General features: G+C 42.8%; 3 protein-coding genes across 3 annotated transcripts; 2 read left to right on the plus strand and 1 right to left on the minus strand.

Moving 5' to 3' along the window:
- Positions 1-1,390, minus strand: cebpd (CCAAT enhancer binding protein delta). The gene has a single exon (XM_079285573.1). The coding sequence runs from the start codon at positions 1,227-1,229 to the stop codon at positions 324-326; it is 906 nt and encodes a 301-aa protein (XP_079141699.1). The 5' UTR covers positions 1,230-1,390; the 3' UTR covers positions 1-323.
- A 2,817-nt stretch (positions 1,391-4,207) lies between these two features.
- mcm4 (minichromosome maintenance complex component 4) lies at positions 4,208-11,754 on the plus strand. Its single transcript, XM_079284978.1, has 17 exons — positions 4,208-4,246; positions 5,377-5,454; positions 5,574-5,732; positions 5,854-6,017; positions 6,113-6,214; positions 6,310-6,405; positions 6,710-6,805; positions 7,099-7,237; positions 7,404-7,624; positions 7,780-7,900; positions 8,376-8,635; positions 9,439-9,804; positions 9,894-10,021; positions 10,125-10,332; positions 10,457-10,685; positions 10,967-11,100; positions 11,233-11,754. Exons 2-17 carry the CDS (start codon positions 5,391-5,393, stop codon positions 11,326-11,328), a joined length of 2,583 nt encoding a protein of 860 aa, XP_079141104.1. The 5' UTR covers positions 4,208-4,246; positions 5,377-5,390; the 3' UTR covers positions 11,329-11,754.
- A 1,336-nt stretch (positions 11,755-13,090) lies between these two features.
- ube2v2 (ubiquitin-conjugating enzyme E2 variant 2) lies at positions 13,091-17,884 on the plus strand. The gene is made up of 4 exons (XM_079284675.1): positions 13,091-13,151; positions 16,492-16,640; positions 16,748-16,873; positions 17,011-17,884. The coding sequence occupies exons 1-4, from the start codon at positions 13,139-13,141 to the stop codon at positions 17,155-17,157; spliced, it is 435 nt and encodes a 144-aa protein (XP_079140801.1). The 5' UTR covers positions 13,091-13,138; the 3' UTR covers positions 17,158-17,884.
- Positions 17,885-21,838: the final 3,954 nt, after the last annotated feature.

A 21,838-nucleotide genomic window follows, 5' to 3' on the forward strand; every position in this document is an offset into this window, starting at 1 on the left:
TTTTCAGCAATTTTATTATAGATTCCATAAACAAAATGTTTTCAAGGGTTTCATACAAACTATATAAAAGATCATGCTCTGGCTCTTACACAAAGTTTGGAATTGTATAACATGTACCATATCAGGTATATCATCATGTAAATGCAGTGGTAAAATAATTTAATACAGAGAAAAATCCCACAAAATATGGCAGCAACATCATATATATATTTTTTCCAGTGCCATTATGGTAAGCTTAAAATACATCTGGTACAGATGGTAAAAAACGAAATGTCTGTTGAGGTATGTCTCCTAATAGCTCAGTCCATAGGTTCGCGCTTCCGTCACCGGCCAGCGGGGCCCGCAAAGGAAGAGTTGGGCATCTGCTTGAAGAAATCTCTGAGGCCCGAGAGCTCTCTGGTTAGCTGCTCGATAGTTTTATGAAGCTTGTCGTTGTCGGAGCTCAGTTCGAGCAGCTTGTGCTGCATGTCCACGTTGCGCCTCTTGGCTTTGTCCCTGCTTTTTCTCACCGCGACGTTGTTCCGCTCTCGCCTCTGTCGATACTCCACGCTGTACCGGTCCACCCTCTTCCCCTTCTCCCTGCCGCCCTTCCGCGGGGAGGATCTGGCCGAGCTGCCGCTGGAGAGGGGCTCCGGGGTGGTGGGGGGAGTCGGCTGTCCCGTCGTGAGGCTGACGGAAGTCTGCGCGCAGCTCTTGATCTGCGAGGGCAGGGACGAGGACATGTCGCTGTCACTCCAGTCGGACTCCTGCTTGATGGGCGCACAAAACGCCCCTTTATCCAGCCCGACGTCCGCCTTCCTCTCCGCTGCTGCGTACGCGGCTGACAGCTGCTGGTGCTGGTGGAGGTGCTGCTGGTGCTGGTGGTGCATGTCGCCCGGCGGCGCGGGGCTCTGCATGTTGTAGAAATCCAGCTTCTCCTGCTTCACGGTGTTGTTGAACAGGTCGAGGAAGAGCTCGTCGTTGCACAGCTCCAGGTTCGGCACGGCCGTCATGGACTCGATGTACTGGCTGAAGTCGATGGCGCTCTCGTCGTCGTACATGGCCGCGGTGGCGGTGCTCAGCTCCACCATGGTGCCGTCCTCCTCGCTCCTGCTGCCCGGCTTGCAGACGCCGAGCTGCGGGGCGCCCCCCAGCTTGGCGCTCTCGTAGAAGTTAGCAGGCTCCATCGCCCAACTCATGTTGCATCGTGGAGACACGCAGTGAGAGTCCAGGCTGTATATGTCACACATGAACACTGCTGACTTCTTCCCACGTGGTTTTTAGGAAGTTTATATGAACTTGTAGAATAAAGTGACCCACAGATGTGACGGCGCAGTGGATTCCACTCTCTGTGCACGCGCCTTAATCACTTTTAAAAATTAAAAATGAAATAGTAATCTTCTTCTGACAGTACTTGACACTTCTCTGAAGCGTCGTACTTTCGCGCAGTGTTTTTGTATCGTTGCCCCGCCGACGTCACACGTACCGCCCTCTCAGGAGCCAGTCAAGGCAAAAAGGAGGGCACGTGGTGTCCGTTGACTTCCCAATTGAGGCGCGAGGGGCGTGTTGCTCGTGCCACCCACTTTTTACTACGATAGCATGAATGGTTCACAGTTGTTTACATACTGAGGGTTTGGGATTTAGTTTAATTGGTCTCCAGAACTATAAATGATTCAAAGTATTCAGACCATTTACTGACGCAAACGTAGTAATATCACTGTAAAAGCACTCCTTTACTGGTATTTAAGATGTTAAAGTACAGAGTATTATCAGAAAGGTGTACTTAAAGTATCCAAACTAAAATGACTCATCATGCAGGATGAGTTGGTGTTTTACTGAATCGTTATTGCTGAACCATGAACATATAAGCAATACTTTAATGTTGTCGCAGGTCGAAGCTCATCGTTACTACTTTATGTTGTAATATTTTATAAACACGTTTTGTTTTTAAAAGCTTATTCTGAAAAGTACAATATGTCCATCTGAAAAGTAGTGGAGTGTAAAGCATGCTGAGGATTAAAATACTCCAGTAAAGTACCTCACAAATGCACTTAAGTACAATACTTGAGTGCATGAAGCCTGCGCTGCACCACTGGTCTGATAAAGTGATCAAACATCCCAAAAAGTGTTTCAGTGGAGGGAAGTCCACCAAAACGTATCATGGAAAATTCCTTTCATGCTGATCGCCAACATGAAGATGTTTGTAAAAAGTACTACTTACAAAAGTATATGCCATAACAATACAAGACAATATGCATTATATATTAGACTTATACTAACCATGGATAACATATTACTGTAATAACGTGTATTAAGAGTTAACTACTAGTTCTTACTTTAGTTTTATTGAGTTATTTTAGTAATACTTGTTTTATTTCTTAGCAACCTTTTTGAGGTTCCTCATGTTGTGGATGTGTGACTTGGGATACAGTTTAATTTGCCCAAAAGTCTCTCCCAAAATTGGTCGAATATACAAAATTGAATGTGATCAACGTGATGCGGTGAAGGGAAAACAACCAGAAAATGATTGTTTGGTTGAGAAAATAATTGACAGCTTGATCAATGACAATAAAAATAGATCAAGTAAAAAAACAAGTCGTAGTTAACACATGCAGGGGATTTGACTGCTGTTGTTTGTCGCTCTCATTTACATAGCGAAAGCTAATTTACAGAAGGATACAAAAAAACGGACAAACACCGAAACAAAGCTCAACAAATAAGAAAACCTATAAAAATATACATGTGTTTATGTTACCAAAACTCTTGTTTACCTTATTACAAGTGTTATTAATGTTATTAAAGTCATTACACTTCATTATTATACAATGACATTTCATACCAAGTAGATTCATACAAACATACATACATGTGCATACTTATATACATGCGCATACTTATACATACATCCATATATACATCCATAAATACTGATATACATACATACTGACGTACTTACATATTTAAATACATACATACTTACATACATACACACATACATACTGACATGCTTAAATACACACATACATACTGACATGCTTAAATACACACATACATACTGACATGCTTAAATACACACATACATACTGACATGCTTAAATACACACATACATACTGACATGCTTAAAAACACACATACATACTGACATGCTTAAATACACACATACATACTGACATGCTTAAATACACACATACATACTGACATGCTTAAATACACACATACATACTGACATGCTTAAAAACACACATACATACTGACATGCTCAGAGACTGACTCATGTTGACAGAACACATTTAGGGGACATGATGAATGGAGCGGGGTGGTTCGTACCAATTTGAGGGACGCATGTACTGAAACTTCTCGGAAACGCTCCTGTGTTCCCCCCCTCAGGAAGTGTGCTGTACTTTTCCTCTGTCAGTAGCTTTAGAAATGGAAATGCGCCACCTGTTGGTCAGTGAACGCACCTGCAGGATAAAGTCATATTTGAACGAGTAAAAATAGCAAAATAAATGCATCGTTAAAATGCATCATTATAATGAACGACAATAAGATTCATTTTAAGTTGATATTTCTTCAGTTCAGACTGCTGATATTGTGACAAAAACGAGGATTTGATCCACTTACTCTTTCAAATATTCACACTCTGAATCGATGGATATTTTGCTCTCTTAATTTCAGTTTACAATTAGTTTCCTCGTAGAAAAGTAATTGAAATATCTCTATGTTTTGGTTAAAATTATACGCACCATGTTGAGAAAAGTAACCCGTAATACATTATTTGTCCTTAATTTTATATTAAGTATAAACGCTTATATTTTATTTATTTATTCTCAGTTTTATTGGTATTTTTTAGGCACTGGTTTTGCCACTGTTTAATTGTTTTACATTATTTTATTGTTAACTTTTTCAATAAAGAATAGGTAGAAAAAATATGCTTTATTATTGGACCAAACCAAATCAAGTTCAGGGTATAGAACAGCATAATGCCACGCGCACGAAACGCTGATCGTTTTCTAAATATGATATAGAAAAATACATGTTGTTTCAGCTATTTTTTTAAAGATTTATGTTCTTGATCAAGACATTTCAGTGTGTTTAATTAAAGTCGCAAAGACTTAAACTAATCAGGAACCCCCCTCTGCAGTGGAGGAATCGACCGGAAAGAAAACGTGGATCCTGGCTTGCTATTGGTCCAAAGTTCCCCGCGAAAAAACGTCACTCGCAGTTTCGCGCCAGATCTGCAGCTCTAGGACGTACACACAAGAAGAGGTAAGAAAAGACGTATTTTGATGGACTTATTTCTTATGAATCTACTGGACGTGTTGTTTGGATCAAACTGTCTGTGTTTGTTTGATTGTGCATCGACTAACGAGCTCACGTGTAAGAGTTAAATCAGAGAAGTACGTTCCAGCTCATTGTCTCCTCTGCAGCCACATGTCAAATGGTGGAAACGTTATTGTCAACTTTTACAAAGCTTCCAATCGAAGTTGCAAAAGCACAAAGTAATTCAACAATAACGTGACACATAAAGATAAAGCAGCATATGGTGCTCAAGTATATAAAAAATGTAAATAAAGTTGAGCTATTATCATGAAGTATTAGGAGTTAACTTATTGTTGCGTAAACATGTGAAGAAAGGCAGTATATAACTTTGACAGTTAGCTTAGTGATACTCGATAACTGTTTAATTAGACTTGTATGTAGTTTCACAGTAGCTTTAAATCACATTTCGAGTTAATTTTATGTTTTGTCTGTAAAGTGTTAATCTGCAGAGTGGAGCCAAATGTATTGAGTCAAATAGTGGAGTAAATAATGACAAAACGGAAACATTAAACCACAGTATTAGCCAATGCAAAGCCTACAATCTACAAATAAATGAGAAAACAAGTATTAACAATGAAACACCACAGTATTGAGGACTTATACCAGAAAGTATCAAACATATCTGATCTTGGTCTCACTTCGAGGATTGTATCCAGCAGGTATTGTGGCATGAAAGTGCAACAATAAAGTGACAAAGAAAATCTCCATGAAGCTCTTTGTATCTACTGTCCAATCAGAGGCTCAGCAGACTAATCTAAACAAAGCAATAAGTAAACAAAACGACAGGGAGGGCAGGACAACTTCTATAAAATGATCAAATACAGTTTTCTACAAACTCAGGAGATCAGTTGGCCTTGTGACATGTTGAGGCTGCACAAACCTCACTCATTCAAAAGTGAATGTGTTGTCTTCTGTGGTCTGCAACAGAAAACAAACAAACACCCTGACTTTCATAAATCAGTCTGCAGGTTGTTGAAATCCATCCACAAGATGTTCTGCTGAAAACACTACCAGAGAACCTGCAGTTTATGTAAATACTTAAAAAAATAAGTGACTTGAATCCATTTGATCTTCAGATATTCCAGCAACAATGTCATCCCCAATATCGACTCCTGGTGGCCGCAAACGAGGACGGAACACCAACCCGTCCACCCGTGAGTTCACGTGTCCTCGATCAAATGAGACCCTCAGCAGTCATGAGCGCCACTGAGGAGACCACGTGCTTGTAGGTCGGTTGTGTGTGGTGCTCATAACGTGTCTTGTGTGTCCTCAGCCAGCAGCGAGGGCCCCACCTCGCCCCTCTCTCAGCGGCGCAGAGGCCAGGACTCGTCCGCCCTGGACCTGATGCCGATGCCCACCTCCCCGGCGACCGACATGCTCAGTCCAGCGGCACCTCAGGACAATTTTCTGTTCTCCAGCCCCCGGCCCTCAGGTGCCCGACCGCGCACAGTTTATTCATGGTTTTAGCTTTATCCAATGGAAACGCAGGATTGTTTTAATCTTCTTTGTTGTGGCACACTTGAGCGTTAACTCCAGTGTCTCTTTTCTAACAGTCCCGCCCAACGACGTGGACATGAGCTCCCCTCTGATGTACGGGACCCCCAGCTCCAGGGTGGAAGGGACCCCTCGCAGTGGAGTGCGTGGCACCCCAGCCAGACAGCGTCCCGATCTGGGGTCAGTCAGGAAGGCTCCACAAGTCGATCTTCAGTCTGAGCCGGTCAGTGGAGGAGCCGAGAGGATTTGATTGTGTACTTTTAATAAGGAAGACGAGCTTAAAACCACAGTAGTTGACGCTTCTGCTTCTTTTTGCAGCCGAGTGCTGACGGTGCCGTAGCCAGCGAGCCAAACGCAGCTCAGCGACTGGTGATCTGGGGGACTGATGTCAATGTTGGGACCTGCAAGGAGAAGTTTCAGGTGTGAAGTCTTGCATCTCAGCCCTCATAAGATGTTCCCCGTTCTCAGGACAGAGATGTTAATTGTCTGCGTGCTTTGCATCCCTTTGCTCTCAGAGGTTCCTGCAGAGGGTCATTGACCTAACCTCCACCGAAGATGAGAACGCTGGTTTGGACCTGAGCAAGCCTTTGTACATGCAGAAGCTGGAAGAGGTAGCGTTCTTTTTTTTAAATCTGTGACAGTGAGGAGTGCAGCGTTTTCACCCAAAGTTGACTCTCCGCCACCAGAAAAAACAGCAAAAGTGCAGCACTCAGCGCAGAATAGATGCTGCATACCTCGTCACGCTGCTGGTGTTTCCCATTGGAAATCATTAAAACATTTGCTGGCCTCAGGATGAAGCACTTTGATGCACACAGACCCTTATATGAGAAAAGGATGATTGAGTCTGAACTGCACAGGAATTGTCAGATCTAGGTCTTAAATATTAATATTTCTCTTTTTTTTCCTCTCCCACAGATCAGTGTCGTTGGCGATCCAGTGCTGAATGTGAATTGTCTGCATGTGAAGTCCTTTGATGCAGAACTGTACAGGCAGCTCATCTGCTACCCACAGGTACTGCCCTGTAGTTTTAGAATCACATTATTACCTCATGTGCGTTACGAAGACACTTACAAAATGAAGTGATTCATGAATCTTCATGTTGGTCTTCGGCCGGGTATATTACGCCGTCTCGCAATGGAGAGATTTCATGAACAAGCTGCAAAGTCCTGAGTGCAGTGTGAACAGACTGTTGTATTTTATCTACAGTATGTTGTAAGCATCCTTGTTTAAATTAGACTTTATTTCTAGCCTCACTCTGACAGCCTGCTGATGCTGATGAGTGAGTGATTTTCTTCCGTTTGCAGGAAGTCATCCCGACCTTCGACATGGCAGTCAACGAGCTTTTCTTCGAGCGTTTCCCAGACTCCATCCTGGAGTTCCAGATCCAAGTCCGCCCCTACAACGCCCTGAGAACCAGAAACATGAGGAGCCTGAACCCAGAAGGTGTGTGTGGATTCATTAACCCAGCCCATGTGAAGTGAAATCACACTTTTATTAGGACCCGCGATATTTCCTCCCATATTTTGTGTGGGATTTCCGTGAATAGTGTTCATTGCTAAAGCGTCTGTCTGCCTTATGCGTCCCCCCCCCCCCCCCCCCCTTCCCACAGACATCGATCAGCTGATCACCATCGGCGGCATGGTGATCCGCACCTCACAGCTCATCCCCGAGATGCAGGAGGCGTTCTTCCAGTGCCAGGTGTGCGCCTTCAGCACCCGCGTGGAGGTGGATCGCGGCCGCATTGCTGAGCCGGCGGTGTGCCGCCACTGCAACACCACCCACAGCCTGGCGCTCGTTCACAATCGCTCGGTCTTTTCAGACAAACAGATGGTGAGGGTTCAGCGGGGTTGATGGTGTAGGGGGGTGGGGCAGATTGCTTACAGTTGGCGATGACACCTAATCTCAGAATATGTCGAGTGGTAATTAATGAGGTGTGGCTGCCGAGGTCATGACATCTGTTCATTTATCGATCTCGTTTTTTCCAGATTAAAATTCAGGAGTCCCCTGAAGACATGCCGGCCGGTCAGACGCCTCACACAACTATCGTGTACGGTCATAATGACCTGGTGGACAAGGTGCAGCCAGGAGACCGCATCAACATCACCGGTAAGATACTGCTAGGGCTGCAGCTAATGGCTGGTTTTATTAGAAATTCATTTTCTTTTTCTTTTATTGTTTGATCAATAAAATTGACCACAATATTCCGGAGCTGACGTTGATGTCTTCAGACTGCTGTCACGTCCAACCAACTGCCCAGAAGCCAGAAATATTCAGTGTTCGTTGATTTAAAAAAACAACAAATCAAACAAATAAGAAGCTGAAACTAAACAATATTTCCAATTTTTTGCTTAAAAGGTGACTGAAAGCGATGGATTATGTAATTACAATAGTTTCATATTAAGTTTCTGGCTACAAAGTAGCAAAGTAGAACTATCAAAGTAGCTGTAGATCTGAGCCACAGACATGAATGGTTTTAATAAACAAAGATTAAACACTCTTATCTAACCCCGAGACGACATCTTCATAGCTCTGGTTTTGTCGGTGCTGGACTCCCTAACAGCTTCCCATTTTGTCCCTGCAGGTGTCTACAGAGCTGTCCCCATGCGAGCGAACCCCCGTATGAGCAACGTGAAGTCCGTGTACAAGACTCACATCGACGCCATCCACTTCCGCAAGACGGACGAGAAGCGCCTGCACGGTTTGGACGAGGACGCCGAGCAGAAGCTCTTCACCGAGGACCGAGTGCAGACCCTGAAGGAGCTGGCAGCCAAGCCAGACGTCTACGAACGCCTCTCCTCCGCCCTCGCGCCGAGCATCTACGAGCACGAGGACATCAAAAAGGTGTGTGAATGGACGCCGGCCAGAACACGAGTGTTAACCTGTACGAGCACCCTGCTGGAAGAGTAATCGGAACACAAACTCTCACTTTGAATTGCCAATAACACTCCGGTTGTTGCATCTAATTCCCGGCATGGAATTTAAGGAGAGCCAACAGAAATCTGAGACGGTTAATAACATTTTTCGCTCCATTAATGCAGTTTCAGGGCTCTGATGATCTCTCACCGGGACACCCGATGTCAGCGAAACCAGTCAAAATTTCTATTTAATGTCACTGGAGTCATCAATCATCACTCACATTATAAGTCACAGCTGTGTGTTTCCTGCTGTGACAAGTCAAATTATAGTGGACACCCAAATTAAGATGAGATGAAGGATTCATGTTATATTTATTTTATGAGTTTAAAACCTTTTTTATGTTGTCTTTGTTCTGAAATCACTTGTTTCCCCCGAGACAAAGTCTGGAAAAGGCAGCAAAAAAAAAAAAGCGAAAGAATTACCTCATGTCTTCATCGTTTTGGTGACGATTGCATGACGTCGGTACAAAAACACATTTCTACCTGTGAGAATATGCACAAGTCAGAAATAGGATCAGGTTAAATATGATGAGAGAAAACTAAGTCGATAGAGTGAGAGAAGCCTTTGAGTCGTGAATGTTATTAGTTCCACGAAGAATTTTCCTGCTTTGGCGAGTCAAACAAGCCTGTTAATGTAAAGATGATTGACCCCAGGTTATTGAGTTATCCGTCTCAACAGTAACACGATTAGACTTTTTTTGTTGTATTCATTCATTCTGTTGGTTCCAGGGCATTCTGCTGCAGCTGTTTGGCGGCACCCGCAAGGACTTCAGTCAGACCGGCCGAGGAAACTTCCGCGCGGACGTGAACATCCTGCTCTGCGGAGACCCCGGCACCAGCAAGTCCCAGCTGCTGCAGTACGTCTTCCACCTGGTGCCCCGGGGCCAGTACACGTCGGGGAAGGGCTCCAGCGCCGTGGGCCTCACCGCCTACGTGACGAGGGACCCGGAGACCAGGCAGCTGGTCCTGCAGACCGGCGCTCTGGTGCTGAGCGACAACGGCATCTGCTGCATCGACGAGTTCGACAAGATGAGCGACAGCACGCGGTCGGTGCTGCACGAGGTCATGGAGCAGCAGACCCTCTCCATTGCCAAGGTGTGTTTGACACTTTTTCAACCATGAAATGTTTTAAGTTGCAAAAGGGACAGTTCTCACTTCTTTTTTTCTCTGTCGTCTGTCTGCAGGCTGGAATTATTTGCCAGCTGAACGCTCGGACGTCTGTGTTGGCCGCCGCCAACCCCATCGGGTCTCAGTGGAACCCCAAAAAAACCACCATCGAGAACATTCAGCTGCCTCACACACTACTGTCCAGGTGATTACCGCCAGTCGGCACGATCGCACTTCAACGCCCGATGGAAAATCTAGTTGTGTTCCCATGGTTTATTTTCTCACGCTGCGTTCCGGCGCTCCGTCAGATTCGACCTCATCTTCCTGATGCTGGATCCCCAGGACGAGGCGTACGACCGCCGGCTGGCCCACCACCTGGTGTCGCTGTACTACCAGAGCGAGGAGCAGATCGAGGAAGAGTTCCTCGACATGGCCGTGTTGAGGGACTACATCGCGTACGCACGGACGTACATCCAGCCAAGGCTGAGTGAGGAGGCCGGCCAGGCTCTCATCGAGGTTTGTTTATCTACCTTTTTAGCGTTGAATGTACGCCGCACAACATTGGTCTTCAAGGGCTGACAGTCGAGTCCTATTTTTAGACATCAGCCGTCAACTGACCCGTATGCATGTTGGTCCTCAGGCCTATGTCGACATGAGGAAGATCGGCAGTGGTCGCGGGATGGTGTCCGCCTACCCCCGACAGCTGGAGTCCCTGATCCGCCTGGCGGAGGCCCACTCCAAGGTGCGCTTCTCCGAGAAGGTGGAGACCATCGACGTGGAGGAGGCCAAGCGGCTGCACAGAGAGGCCCTCAAACAGTCGGCCACGGACCCCAGAACGGGATTCGTTGACATCTCTATTCTCACGACGGGTACGCAGAACCGTGAATACCAACTGCTTGTTGTGGATGCATTTACAGCTACGGAGGCAATGTGTGACACGAGTGGGTTAGAATTAACAGTCAAAATGTTGCTGTTGTTATATAGTGATGTCACACATTGGGTCTTCGGGATGTTTTTACTATTTTCTGACGTTTTCTAGAGCAGCTGCATAATCAAAAATATAAACTGTAGATAAATCGAGAGTGACAATATTTCCTTGCAGCCCAACGGAGTTGTTTTTTTTGCTGAGTGTATTAATTTGCGTCTCCAGGTATGAGCGCCACCGCGCGCAAGCGCAGGGAGGAGATCGCCCAAGTCCTGAAGAAACTGATCCAGACCAAAGGAAAGACCCCCGCCATGAAATACCAGCTGCTGCTAGACGATCTCAGACGACAGTCTGAAACTGTAAATATCTTCTTTTTTTTTTAAATATTTAAAATACATTGTGCTCCTTGTTTCTGAATTGGTTGAACAGCAGCAGAGTGCTTTCATTTCTGTATATATTGATAACTTCCCTCTTTGTCACTTTGTTTCCAGGCGATCACGAAGGAGCTGTTTGACGAGGCGCTCCGAGCCCTCGCTGACGAGGATTACTTGACGGTTACTGGAAAGACCATCCGTCTCCTCGCCTGAGGCACACCCTGCAATTATGTACAGTCCCTTCATTTTTAAATCCGAGCTTTTTCTTGTGTAGAAAGTATTTTGTGTGATTGAACCACCATATGTTTTGCGGGTGTATTAGATGTTTGAATATCCTGCAGTTTAGAGAGGCGTCTGCGTGGCTCATTCAAACTTTGGTGTCCTGATGTGGGGGGGGGGGGGAAAGAAGAGAAACACAAATAATAGAGCTAATATTTAAATGTGCTTGTATTCCATTTGTTTACCTATTTTCAAGTAATGTTCTTGATGTTTTGTGTTCTGGTAAAAAAAAAAAAAAAAGCTCTTTAGTTCCAACTTGTACATTGTGATGACTCTGGGTTAAGTCACTTATTTCCACAAAAATGAATTGTCCCTGTAGCATTGACTACTTATTAAGAGGAGAAATAAAAATGTTGCTCACTGAAAATGCTTTGAAAGTTGTTGTTTTTTTTCTTCCAGTTGTGGTAAATTGAAATAAATTCCAGTGTTTTAATTGTTGTATTTTATCCTGAGTACATTTTAAAAGTTGACATCAAATTAATCTGCACTCTGTATCATGAAAACACATTATATTGTACACAAGGTTGTTCCAGCTCTGAAGGTACAGACGCTTAATATTCAGTTTGTTTTTATCAAATAGAATTGTAATAGAAGTGTTTTGATTTTATACACATTGCCTCGGAATTCAGATGGCATGTTGATGGTATTTTGGGTTCTGCACAAGAACTTGATGTTCGAGGGTTGCAACAACATGAGTTTGTACGGAATAAACCAGTAGGGTTGAAGTCATTTATCGTCTACTAAAAAGCCTCGATAAACCTCGGCTCCACTAGAGGCCTCTCTGCCTCTGGGGGCCTCCATCTTTCATGTTTATTTGTTCAAACCCACAACAATTTCAAGAGATTCAAGTGGAATGAATCTCCTGTTATGTTCGCTAACTAATTGGACAGCAAGCTAGTTTGCTCTGAATTTAGTTTCCTTGTTGCTACTAACTAATTCATTTGACAACGAATTGGGTCAAACTATTGGCTGAAACACAGTGGTCTGCCAGTGTTTGTTGTGGCTTTTTTCTCTTGTCCATGTTCCATAGAAGTAGGGGAAGATGTCTGAAAACCAAAAGTATTCTGCTTTGTGGTTGTGATTTGTCATTTAGCTTTTATGCTAAGCTATATATTTAACACTAAGCTAGCCAATACTATCTCTGGCTAATGTGATACTAACTGTAATTAGCAGCAGAGTGGCTTTTTAACGTTTTGGGCTAATATATTCTGCTTTAATTACCTTTTTAAACTAGGGATTAATAGGCCTAAAGTTGATTTTTACATTTCTTCCGGTTATGTATGTTGCAAATCCAGTTTCCTTGTTACTCCTAGTGTACATTATTTTTTACAACACCTTTAGTCAAACTAAGATATATTCGTTTGTTTTCATTGGATTTGTTGAGCGACCATTATTGGAAGCGTTTGAAGTAAACCGTCAGACTGAAATGTCCATCTCATGGAATAGTGCGGCCATTAAAAAAGACAGACGGATGAAGTGATGTAAAAAAACCTGATAGTGAATTGGATGTGTCAAAAAAATACAGCCAGGTAAACTTTATGGTACATTAAGTTGCTTCAAGATGCCAGTTATATGAGTACTGTCCTTCATACTAACGCTGCCATTGACCAGTAAAACTGTTCAAACCAGTTTGAGTGAACGCAGCAGCTCTTGCACTGCAGCGATCAGCCACTGAGATATCAACGGTCGGGTTTTACGGCTGTGACGTCACAGTTCTGTGTGCTTCTGGACTCGGCTGAAGAAGATGGCGGCCTCAGGTTTGTGTGCCTTCAAAACTAGACATATATATAAAGCGACACACAAAGTGTGGGCGAACCCACTTGGCCGCGATGTCATCTTGGACACCAAACGTGGCAACTTGCTAAGGTTGATCAAAATTGCTCTTAATGGTCGTTTATTCGTTAATATCTCCCAACGCTCTTTACGGGAGCCGTCTAGCTCCCGGAGTAACTGTGTTGGCTAACCTAGCGTACACGAGCTAGTAGCTTGCTCCGTGAGTTAGCTAAAAATAGCTCACGGTGTTAGAAATAAGCGTATATTTTGCAAGTATTTGCCTTCTGTGTCTCAAAGGAAACTCTTATAGATTGTAAAGTGCGTTATAAAAGTCGAATAAGGGTGTGTAAATAGCCGTTAATATTAAGGGTTGTAAACAACCGCAGATTGTGTTAGTTTAGCTAACCTAACTACTAGAATATTCCAGTACCGCGAGGCAGCGAGAGTCGATCTTGTTGCGTCCGGGAAGCTACTAATTTGATCAGAATAAACGTAACGTTACTATACATTTTTTTGTATTGATTATCCAGGCGTATTGTGCAACTTAATAGTCTTTACGCTGCAAAAAAAATCAAGTGACACGTGTGTTTTTTATACCTTATGTTTTATACCTTCTCTGTGACACACCTTACATTGCAACACAATCACGGTAACGTCATCATTGAAATGAAGGGTCCGGCTCCTTCTATGATCAATACTTCACTTTCTAACATTATTTAACAAGATTGCTACTGTGAGACTCTAGGAATAGATGCAGGAAGTAACTGTCGTTGTTGGGTGGGGAGTATGGAAACGCAGCAGTAGTTGGCACACGTCGTTTCAGCAAGTAGTCGCAGCCCATGCTTTCGTTAAGGGCTAAGCAGGAAGCGTGGTTGTCAAACGTACAAAAGTCTTTGAGAATTACAGAGAAATAAAATGATAATTTAAAAACAATGTCCGACGTAGTTTCTTTTGCGTCAATTTAGCTACACACCACGGGGATACAATTACAAACTGGATAAACGGGAATTAACTTCATAACCGAAACTGCAAGTTTGCAAGACCCGCTGATTCATTTTTAACCCCACAAGTTATTAGTGACATAACTATACATAAAATATAATTTTATACGTGGCACAAATCTGCTCACGTCATCCGTCTTTAATGAGGATTACATTTTATGATCCAAACAACGAATTATAGTTCTTGAATGAGTGGCCATTTATATTTTAGAGTAACTTACATCATGGATTTGACCTACGCCATAATGCTTTTAGTCAATCAGTAATCTAATATACCTGATGTAGCCCAAAATATGTGCCTCTTGTGTATTAATAGTGTAATAGAATGTAAAAATGATAATTTGTTCCCAACGCAATTAAACAAATGTTTGAGGAAAATATACAATTGGGGAAAATCTAATCGCACTAAAAAAATACGAGACACACAAACTGAGGCTGGGCATACTGATTTATTATTAATATCCTCAAAGAGCGGATATACTTTGCTTTATACTTTATACCAATATAGACGTGGATTTGTTGTATTTCCTTTTGTCTTATATCACGGTAAACCAATTCATCTTAAGGTTTCGGACAAAACACCTTCTGATGAAGTCATTTTGTTCTTGTTTTACCTTGTTATAGGCCAAACAATTATTCAATTAAATGAGAAAATAATCGTCAGGCTAATTGATTTGTTGATGGATGTGAGTTACTTATTAGCTGACATACGCTGATACCAGTGATGCTGTGGTGCATTACAATTTGCCGCTAACATTGATCTCTTTACCAGTGTTTTAATGTCTGTAAAGGACTGAAATCTAAATCAACTTCTCGTGAGCAAATACCTTTTAAGGAAATGTTCGAGCCACTTAAGAGTCAATCCTTCATTGTGGCCACCTCACACCAGATGTGAATTATTGATTTTAAAAAGTGGTGGTAAGGTTTACTGTGATAAATGTCTGAGATCAGAGGAGGTGAAATTAACCGTTTGATGATGGAAGTGAATATTTGAGTGTTTTCACCGTGTCTGCCTCAGTCAGAGGCATTTTTAAAGAAACAATTTGTCTTCAAGTTCTGATTATGAAAAGTAGCAGTTAGTTACCTTTAAACGCTGTCCCCTCGACCAATCCTCCAGTCATGAACCGTAAGTGGGTCATCATTTACACCCCCCCCCCCCTGTCAGGCTGTGTGTTACATGCCAACATCTGAGTCGTCCTCTGAGAACATTGCTCCACTAACTAAACACTTTGATTGACTCGTCTTTAATGATTTTTATTAAGTCTGCTGTTACAACTCTCGGTCATAAGATGACTGGATGTTACTCTGAAACATTCATGAACAATCAGCAGCAAATGCCCGCGTGCTCCGGATCTCATGACTGTTTACAAACTGCAGATTTTTATTACGCTTCGATGTTCATCAGATATCTTTCATAGATATCTTGTGAACGAGGTATCACATTACATGCAGCTCCACAGCAGGTAGACCAGGATGCTGGTGCAACATGTGCGTAGCGTACGCCATCATTTGATATCGAGTCATCTCTCGTATCAACCAGTCACATGTTTATCAATCTTACTCGTTTTAATGCATTACTTTTCTGTGATTTAGAAAGATGAATGTGTGTCTGCATCAGTTGGAGCGCCAACAGTGACTAAACACTTTATCACAGTTCTATTTCAGAGGGAACCTATTTTAGGACTCAAGTCACGCTTGTTTACAATTAGGTCTCGAACTAATGATCATTATCCTTATTGATTAATCTGTCAATATATATATTTAATTCAAATAAATTAGATTCTAAATGTAGGTGAATCGTAAAAAACGTGCCTGCCCTAACTTCACAATTTCATTTCAACATAATTTTGTCTGAATCGCAAAGATGTTTATCCTAAACTACGAAGAAGAGAGGCGGAAAGTCTCACATCTGACGAGCAGTAAATCAGAGAATATTTGACATGTTTCCTTTGTAGTTGAATGGAAGAATTAACCGATTGTAAAAGTAGTTGCAGATTCTAGCAATCAACTAATCGTTTCAGCTCTATTCACTAAATTGATTTACCTGCAAAGTATTTTGTCAATAGGTTAAACTTTTGGTCAATTTCAATGTAATAAAATAGTAAAAAAAAGAAAGTGACATTTTAAAAGTCCATTTATGCTCACTATGTTTTTAATAGTTTCTGGCACAGAGTAATAAGTTACAGTAAACCAGGTTGTAGCTACAGAGATGGTACTGAGTGGTAGGTCAATTCATTGTTGGTTTTTGGTATTTTAATGGAATTTGTTAACGGTAGAAAAAAAGACGTATACATTCAATTTGGTTCTTTTTTTGTTATTTTAGGAGTTAAAGTTCCACGCAATTTCCGCTTGTTGGAGGAGCTTGAAGAAGGGCAGAAGGGCGACGGCGATGGCACCGTCAGCTGGGGCCTGGAGAACGACGACGACATGACTCTCACGTGGTGGACGGGCATGATCATTGGACCAGCAAGAGTAAGAGCCGACTCAGCATGTGGACTCATTCCAATGCAGATACTGTCAACTGTTATGGATTCTGTTACTGATACCTACACGTCTTCTGTCTTCTTTCTGTTTCCCAGACCAATTATGAGAACAGAATATACAGTCTGAGAGTGGTATGTGGCTCTAGATACCCGGAGGTGTCCCCGACTGTTAAATTTGTAACAAAACTAAGCATGAATGGGGTAGATCATTCCAACGGGGTGGTAAGTGTCTTCACAAACATGGTTGCATACGAGTGTTGCTCTGCCTCTTATCATTCGTTGAACTCGCACATTGTTTTCTCGTTGCCGGCTGGTCCCCATGACTGATTGTTGTTTTTTACTTTTGTCTCGTCGCACAGGTGGATTCAAGTAGCGTACCAGTTTTAGCAAAATGGCAGCATTCTTATAGCATTAAAATTATTCTTCAAGAGCTAAGGCGTCTGATGATGTCTAAAGAAAATATGAAGCTTCCACAACCACCAGAAGGACAAAGCTACAGCACTTAATCGCAAATGGATTGTTTGACCCTCTGTCTTAAACCTTTACTCTTAGAAATATCGTGTAAAACCATCAAGAGGCTCACTTCACACATCAACAATATCGTCTGCAAGACCAAGATTGGACTTTCTTATTACATAGCTCATTGAAAAGGAAAATGTCCCCGTAGTTCAGCACCGAGTAGTTAAACAACTTCAAGACCACAGTTATCCGCCTTTAAAAGAAAACTTACTTTGACAATGACTTTTATGTTCGACGTGTTCCATTGTTCCGTTGCTTGAAGAGGGAAGCATGACGCCACGCAGTGGATGAACCAGAGTCCCAGTAGTTTTAAGTTCAAGCGACTGATCACTGAAGTAAACAGTGAGATGTGTGTGTGAAGGCATGTTGTGTAACTAATACCTAGTCCAAGAGAAGCCACACTTCAGTTTGTTAGTCAGTTATTAGCAGGTTCATTCAAATATGCAGATTGCTAAATATTGAACTGTGGCTGTAGTCTCAATGTAGTGTCACAATATAAGAAAGATACTTATATATGCATACATATATATGTATGCATATATAAGTATTTGACACGATACCAGTATGTTTCTGTTTCTGTTCTGCGGCTCTTTGACATGTAACAGACGTTGAAGCCTGTTCTGTTCTGAAACTCTTGCATTTAACTTCCAGTGAAAATGGCAGGTGTATGAACTTGTGATTTTCTGATATTAAAATCACTGTCTGCAAAAAAAACCCCAAATCAATCACAAGCGTGACGTTTTATTTGACTCCCCAGCTGCACCAGCACTCACCAGTTTACCCACAAGAGGGCCTCAGCTGACCAGTAGACTTCTGTCTGCAGCGTCATGCATTCATGAGTTATTGTGAGTCAGCCAAGTAATGGAACCCTGTAGTCATTAGAAAAACATCATCAAAATACCATTTATTATACACTACAGTTCTCATTTGATGAGCTATTTATTAAATAGATGAACCTGTTTCTTTATGATTGATAGTCCATCCAAAGCGTGTCATGATATCACCTCATTCTTCTTCTCTTGGCCCATAAACAGTATTTTCCAGTAGATATCCAGCTCTGAAAAACAAAGGTGCTGCTCCCTCTGTGACCTTTTTAGTTGCTTTTCAGCGGTTTGATTATTCACAAAGTTGAATTAAGCAAATGGGCATTTAAAGGGAATTCACTGCAGATGGTGTAATCTTCTGTCTTTAGTATACGCTCAGTTTGTTTATCTGTTCAGAATTATTGTGCATTGCTGAACATTAAGTTGGTGAAGCATCTTTGAATTGAAATTTTTAAACCCTATTGACCAGGAAAATTGAGCAGGACCACGGTCTTTGTTCCAGTAATGGTCTGGGAGAGTAGTCGGTCTGTGAGAGAGGGTTAATGGTGTATTTTAGGGGATTTCTGGTAATTTCCATTCTACTATCCACTGGCACAGACCTTATTTTGGAAGGATTAGTATTTGATGGTCCAGTCGCAAAACACTGATATACCATCAGTCAAATCATTCCACTGACATTTCATTTTCTTCTGAATACCTTTTCATGAATGGTTGTTGAATTGTGGGCCCTTTTTATGTAAGTGAAGCACGGCCCAGTGTGTCTGAGTGAGCCAGCTCAACATGATGAAGCGTGGTGGCTTCCACGTGAGGCCTGAGTGACTTCCTGCTCATATATCTCTCTGGCTGCAGCAGAGCCTGACGCAGGCAGCTCGTCTCGTCTCGAGGCTGAAATGAGCAAACGTCTGTCGCACTTTGTCACTGCGTTATGAGAGCTGTCCGTTGTTCGCGATTCAAAAAAATGCCCCCTGAAAACAAAACTAGACTTTTACCGGGGTCATGTCATTTATATTTCATCTCAAAACCGCTGATTTGCATAAAGATGAGTCGAACCGCAAAGGCGTCTTGTCTCAGAGTGCTTTACTTTAGATGAATAAGAATTACACATTTGCATGAGAAACAAGCAACATAAACAGAAAGAAAACACGGTTTGATTGTGAATTTGTGCAGCATTTGCATATCAAAAGTCATTAATTTTAACTATTTCTATTTCCAAGCCACATTTGCATAGGGTGAACTTTGATGCGCGGCTGCACCGGTATACGCTCCACTGCCTCTCATGTCCGACCGGCTCAGAGCTCTGGCCCCTAGAGGGCGCTCCACACTCATGCATGTCCTCGGCAGGGCTTCCGTGAAGGAGCTTCTGTTTAGAGGACATGTCTGCCCCAGTGATGCTTCCGGGCTCCATTTGTGCACGCTGTCATTATTCCTTAAAAAGTGACGTGTTTCGCAGTTTGCTGCAGGGAACAACATCCCGGCTGTTCGGAGGCTACTGTTCCAAAAGGCTCCTAGCTGGTGTCCCCGAGTGTCCTTATGGGGCTGTGCACGTTTGCTGGATAACCGAGGCAGCGTTTTGTACTGTGCCAGCCATTAAATCCCTTCGTGCAAGCAAGATTTCTTATCTCAATTTGTGTGCATGCGCGTGGGTGTGAGATGAGCCGGCGCTCGCTGCGGAGGATGACCTCACTCTTCCTCAGTCTGAGCGAGATGAGATTTGACTTTCTGGATGTGACAGTTAGTATATGGTCCTAACTTGCATCAGCTCTACGCTGCTTTGCTTGCTTGTTGTTTTTGTCTCTCCCTCTCAATCCTCTCGGAAGTCATGAATATGAAATCAGAAGTGGCTTATGTTGCAGCCAGTTCACTCAGCAGCACAGTCATCCCCAAATATGAAAGATGCAGCCCCAGGTTACAGGCTTATTCCTTTATTCACCATATGTATTTCCAGAGCAGACTTCTCTGAACCTTTTTCTCATGGTGACTAGTCTTCTGCTTCTTCTTCTTCTTCTTCGAATCTCATTTAAATGGAAGTAGGAAATCCTTCCCTGACTATTTAACCTGCAGCCCCATCAGACTCATTTGAATTTCAAACATGCACCTGCACAAAAGCACTAGCTGAAGCTCTTGCACTTGTACCACCCGGGTTATTTTGGTCTCTTTATAAGGTGCCATCCGGGTGAACATAAAGAGTTCTATTGCTTTGGGTTGGAAGGGGATGAAGGCAGCAAGCCGGAGAGAGCTGTCCAGTGATCTAAGATGGGAAGGAATGTGGTGAGGAGGACATACGTCTCGTCTGCTGGCAGACTGCTGGAACCAGACCTCCGCTCCCAGAGCGCTCACCTTTTGCCCCAACGGGCCAAAAGGTCGCGTCTTGCGTCTGTTGATACTGTAAAAAGCTTTGTCTTCTTTATGGCCGCTGAAGGGAGAATGTGTCTGTCTCTCTTAGAAACCACATGTGTTACCATTCTTTAAAGCCTTGTCATAACTTACATTCAGAGTTTCACGGAGAGGAGAGCTCATATAGTCAGCGGCGTCTGATTAAAAACCAAATATGATAAAAGGTCTAGTTTAGTTGACGTGAGAGGGAGGACATTAAATCACACAGAACTACCAAAATATAAAGGATGACGCAATAAATTACAAGTTTCCATTTTGGAACTTAATGTGAAGATGCAGGAGTTTAGGTGACTAGACATCAATATCACGCGAAGATAAAAAACTACATACATCACTTGGAAGTTTCCCATGAGCCAGGATTTGACATTCCTTTTAAAGTGGTGATGCTTTCTTATTTTATATTTTGTAAGTGCAAATGTCGCGTGTAACGGCGTTGCACAACGAGCATAAAGTCAACGCTGACTTCTGGTTTCGCAAAGGAGCTTCACTGTTCAGTTGGGAGCTGCTTCTCTGTGGCCTCATCACAGTGCGTGACCCCATTACATCACATTACGTTCAGTATTTATTCATATAAAAGTGTTGATGAGTGCAGCCTAATATGTTTTTACTCTTATACCCTTAAATCACGAACAAGTACTCAAAGAAAGAAAATTGGCCACAAGTCAAATAAAATTCCGATTTTCTGAGCCAAAAATATGATTGATGTTGTTCACCTTCCCAAGAGTCTGTCGTGCCATTCTGTCTACGCCCCGATTACTCTCTATCTGACGTTCTAGATAACTTTACTTTGGTGCAGGACAGTGCTGGTACTCCTCAGTGTTTTATTCATGTATTCTCAAAAGATAATCAGTAACAATAAGACAGTTTACTTCAGCTAATTACCCACATGGACAGTGTTCTTGGGGGCGACTCTGGAAAACGGTGTCTGTTTTAAGTGCTGTATTTACAGTGAGATAAATGAACGGCCTCCTCTCTCTCTCGCTGTGAGAGAAGAGACAGATTGGAACCACATGTCTGTTGCGCTGCCGGCTCTCTGGGCTATTGACATGCACTTCACAGAAGCATCCACATTCGGATACGCTGCGGCAGCGAGCACTTGAGGTCATTTTTATGCTCACTGATGTTAGACTGCGAGACGAGGAGAATGACAGTCTCGCGTTATGGGGAAGCTTTGATTTGATTCTGCTGTCTCCCTTTGAGGTGTGGATCACGCCATCGTGGAACATGAATTCAAAAGTCAGCGTGTCGCTTGTAACGGCTGAACCTCGTCTCGGGTCAAAGCGACACAGAACAGGCAGAACAGGGCTTCTTACAAAATGTTGCAAAAAGCAGGAAGAGAGAGAGAGAGAGAGAGGAAAAAAAGCAAATCGTCTGTGTACTCACTGCATTCCAGGTTATTTATACAGAGTGAAAAAACTGTGTAGACTTCATGTCTCTACTTGGTGAGAAC

The sequence above is a fragment of the Melanostigma gelatinosum genome (assembly GCF_949748355.1).
Source record: "Melanostigma gelatinosum genome assembly, chromosome: 15".
NCBI classification, from domain to species: Eukaryota; Metazoa; Chordata; class Actinopteri; order Perciformes; family Zoarcidae; genus Melanostigma; species Melanostigma gelatinosum.